The 4,527-nt window shown below is 25.7% G+C and overlaps 1 protein-coding gene across 1 annotated transcript; it reads left to right on the plus strand.

The window, feature by feature from the left end:
- Window positions 1-6: 6 nt before the first annotated feature.
- LOC112592309 lies at window positions 7-2,898 on the plus strand. Its single transcript, XM_025336327.1, has 5 exons — window positions 7-139; window positions 233-369; window positions 442-573; window positions 1,229-1,297; window positions 2,645-2,898. The coding sequence occupies exons 1-5, from the start codon at window positions 16-18 to the stop codon at window positions 2,825-2,827; spliced, it is 645 nt and encodes a 214-aa protein (XP_025192112.1). The 5' UTR covers window positions 7-15; the 3' UTR covers window positions 2,828-2,898.
- Window positions 2,899-4,527: the final 1,629 nt, after the last annotated feature.

Raw genomic sequence — 4,527 nt, forward strand, 5'->3', positions numbered from 1 at the left:
TTTTTTAAGAATGTCATGGACAATTTTCCCCAACAAATAAGTACATTCATTAGTCAAGTCAAACAAGGAGTAAAACATAAAATTAAATTTGGTTTAATTGTAGATGGAGGAGCCTATGAAAGATTTAATGATACTACGAGTAAGAAAATTAAACTTATATTAATATTTCAGAGGACAATAAATTATTGTTATCCTTTATGTTAATATAAATTGTTTCTTTATGTTTTTTAAGGTTTTGATTTTACAATAACAAATAAAGTGTTGGATATTTATCTAATTGACTTTGTAAATTTAAACGTTTGTGATTCAGAAGCTAAGCAATATGGTGTGGCTCCAATAACATGCCCAAGTCCGAATTTGACGACTATGGTAGGTACTTGTTCTTAACAACAGTAAAATAATTCAATTTAAAAATACTCCATTACTTACGAAATATTTCAGGAACAAGTGACTTCAGCTGTAACGAGTTCAAAAATGGATAAGTCCAAAGTTTATGCTTGGTTACAGAGTACAATATTGATTCCAGCTGATCAACCGCTAATATATGATCTGCAACTTACAACGTATTCTAAGGTATGTTAATTTTTAAATGTAGATATAAAAGTTTAAGAATTAACTTTACCTTGAATTATTAAATTGTTCATATAAATATTTCATTTTAGTTTATACTAATTAAAGTATATCTAATTTTTATCACATGATAAGAATATTTGGTTTGCATTCGTAAACAAAAGATATGGAGAAAAATATTTAATAACTGTTTATTAAAAAAATAACAATTTCACTCTCACATTTTTAAAATTAATTTTATATCATTTTTGATAACAATTTTTTTTTTTTGAATAAATGAAGAAGAAAATGATGGTAAGTTTTAATACTAAAATTAAATCTAGATGAAGTGGACTTAAATATTTTGAAATACTACTGTGCCCTTTAACTGATTATATACTTAAGAGAAACAACCATTTTTATGAAAAAAATATATACAGTCTTTACGTTCTTTTTATACAATTTAAATAAAGGTAATTAAATTAGGAATACCCTTTTATCAAACTTCATATAGAAATAAAACGTGAAAACACTTACCTAACATATTATTCTCGATTACACAGATAACAGTTTATTTTTAGTGAAGTATATTTTTAGCAAGGTTAAAATATGTCTTTGTCTTCAAATTTCATGTTTTTGTAATTTTCCACTTAAAATCTCTGTTTTGTTTTTATTTCAGTATTGTAGCATTAATACCGAAAATTCAACTTTTTGGTGTCAGAACAGTCCACAGCTTTCACATGACCAAGTAAATATTTTTAAATCATATTTAATCTCTGATTATAAAACGGGATTTAATCATAAAGGCAGACCAATCCGATACAAACATATATAAAGACAGAAAACAGGATATGAAAGAGTATAAAATGTATTGTGAAAAACTAAGTGTGATATCTAATGCACTCTAAGGAAGAAAATATTTACAGTTGGAGATATTTTTAACTTAAACCTTTATAACCTTAACTAACAGATCGTACCTTAATATTAATACAATATAGTGATATGTTCCACTTTGTTATATGCATAAAATAAATACACGTTTAATGATAATTATGGTGGTGACTGATCTGTTTAAACCATGATTGACAAAATATCGATAACCAACCAAATACATTTGTCATCGTTTTATCTTATTAGTAGCCATATTTAAACGTCTTCTTCTAGCAAAACATATACTGTATTATGGCATATTAGAAAGTTAGGTACTAAATGTAAGTGCACAGTGATTATGCAATTTTGTTTATAAAAAGAATTACAGGTTAAGAGTTGAATTATTATTTTATCAGTGTAACCATCTAGTAAAGTTCTTCGAAAAATCAGTATGTGTGTATTTATTTCGTGGGCAGTATAAGTTATAAGTTTTTGGTTGCGGCTTTCTAAAGTCCCTCAAAATATAGGAGACGAGAAAACTAAAATTCCAAATACTTGTTATTCGTGTGTTCACCAAATCGTGGGTTAATATTTGATTAACAATGTCTTCATATGACCAACTGAGACTTCAATGATTAAAACATCTTATTTACTGTTGAATATAGGTATTAAACGTTTTCTATATGTTCGGAGATTTACTAAGTATAATTTTTGATTAAAAAATATCAATATTGATAATTGATACATAGTATCAAGCAAAATCTAACCTTGATTATTCCTCTTCTGACAATCTTTGGTATTGTAGTTTAGACTTGAGCAAACTGTAACGCTTCATACTGTTAAATGTTTGACATAGACAAAGAGATTCTAATTTTCCAATTTCTATTGCCCTAACTTAAGATTTCATATAGAGAAAAATTTATTTATTTTTATGTTTTGATATGGGGTTCATAAATAAGATATTGAAGCATAGCACTTTAGTGAGGCACATGAGGCCTAAAAGATGAATTTCTGCTGAATATTCTGGCCACTGATTTGCATTGGAAAATTGAAGGTACCGCTTTCAATAAGTATTTCTTCCAGATTAACAAGAGATAAAAAATTAATTGAATTCAAGATTAACACATCAATTACAGTGACTCACTCTACTTACTCTTATTTATAGCTAAATTGTAATCATTTTTCTATCCTTTTGAAATACTTACTTTTTTGTTATTTATTTTAGGCGGCTTTTGCAAAAAAGAACTACAAAGGAATTGTCATAGAGGGTCTTGATTCAGATGATTTCAATTCTAGTTGTGGTTGTGAACAATTTCCAGTTACAAAAGCATTTATTAGTGGCTGGAAATCAAGTCCTCTCGCACTGTGTTCCAGATTAGGTGGAACAAAACAGACGAAAATGGGATAAATTAAATTATATCTTTTAAACTATACATTTAAGATATACAGTTATAATTATTTATATATATTTATCAATATTCTCACTAAATTGTCATAATTATATGTGTTTAAATCGTTGAAAATATTAATGTTTGTTACAACTACTGTTGTAATATGTATTTCAGTTCAAAAATTATCACTTTTATCAATTTATGCAATATAATATCAGCACACATTCAGAAAATTAAAATATTAAATTGCATACACGAATTGAATAACTACCTTATGTGTATGAAAATTAATATACAATTATTTCGTACATATACATCTCTAGAAACTACAATGTTTGTCCCTGATTCATTGTAACTAAATAGCCTATATAGGACTCCATGAGATCATCATTTTCTTGTTTAAATAACTAATAGAAAAGTGACAGATTAATATATAAGTTTTGAAATTATATGATGATAATATTTGTAGCCATCATTTTTCGGAACAGATAAAATACTTAAATACTCAACTTTCAAGTGTTTTATACTTGTCTATTAGTTAATTGGATTAACGGTTGAAAAAAATATTTTAAATAGTTTTGACAATAATAAAACTCTACCTATCCCTCTTTTCAAGAAAAAAAAAAATGCTCAATATTAACTTTTGCCCTTTAGAGTGAGGTTTCATCATAAGATAAATATTGTTAATTAGATTTTAAGTTCTTGAAGTTCTTCTTACCTTTCATTTTTCGAAAAATACAATGAAATATTTCTCAAAATAATTTCTATTGAAGGACATACCTTCTATTTTTTTTTAAACCATACATGTAATTATAACAATGTACTAAATATTATAAAAATCAATCTGGAATACGAGTAAAGTTAAAATAAGTAACAAATTTGTGTAAGTAACTTCTATTAATGTTTTGTTGTACTTATCTGTATGTATTTTTTAATTATTTTAATATCTGACATTATTTGTAGAAACTATTACTATCATCAAAGTTTTTATAAAAAAAATAAATAAATATTTTACATTGGTTGTTATGGCTTTAAGATAAATATTTTATCATTAAACCATTGTTCTCTAATAAAAATGAACCGTTATTGAATGATTCCTAATTAAATGTTAATCTAAGTGCATCATAAAGATAATACAAAAGTTTTAAAATTTAAATGATAATTTTACCCTTAGATGTCTGTATAATATACCAATAGCTAAAAATTAGTAAAACCCCACGATACAAACATGCTCCTGTGTAAGCAAATTGTATGTGAAACCAAATTGATATAGTTAAATAGAAATGAAAATATTCAATTAAAATGGGCGAATGTAAGTTCCTACACGAGACCTAGCAGGTAAACAAGATACATATGTTAGTTCCTACACGATAGAATAAGGTACATATGTAAGTTCCTACACGGTAAAAAGCAGGTACATGTGTAAGTTCCTACACAGTAAAAAGAAGGTACATGTGTAAGTTCCTACACGGTAAAAAAAGGTACACCTGTAAGTTCCTACACTAAGTATATTATAAGTTATCAATCTAATATCAGTTATATCATATTATAATACTGCCATACATTTTAACCCTTTATTCTATATTCTATATAATTCTTTATAATATTTAATAATTTACCTAATAAATATTATCAATTTAATAATTTAAAAAATAATATTTGTAATATACTAATAATTCATCATTTATTGTAAAAAAATTATAAGTAATGCAGTCTA

Source organism: Melanaphis sacchari, unplaced genomic scaffold, assembly GCF_002803265.2.
Source record: "Melanaphis sacchari strain LSU unplaced genomic scaffold, SCAv2.0 Contig1681_pilon_pilon, whole genome shotgun sequence".
In the NCBI taxonomy this organism is placed as follows: domain Eukaryota; kingdom Metazoa; phylum Arthropoda; class Insecta; order Hemiptera; family Aphididae; genus Melanaphis; species Melanaphis sacchari.

Bases quoted from the DNA above. Each gene is read 5' to 3' on its own strand.
- LOC112592309 (XM_025336327.1), top strand. From the start codon at position 16: ATGGACAATTTTCCCCAACAAATAAGTACATTCATTAGTCAAGTCAAA. The intron at 574-1,228 runs GTATGTTAATTT...TTTTTATTTCAG, and splicing joins AACTTACAACGTATTCTAAG to TATTGTAGCATTAATACCGA. The intron at 1,298-2,644 runs GTAAATATTTTT...TATTTATTTTAG, and splicing joins CACAGCTTTCACATGACCAA to GCGGCTTTTGCAAAAAAGAA.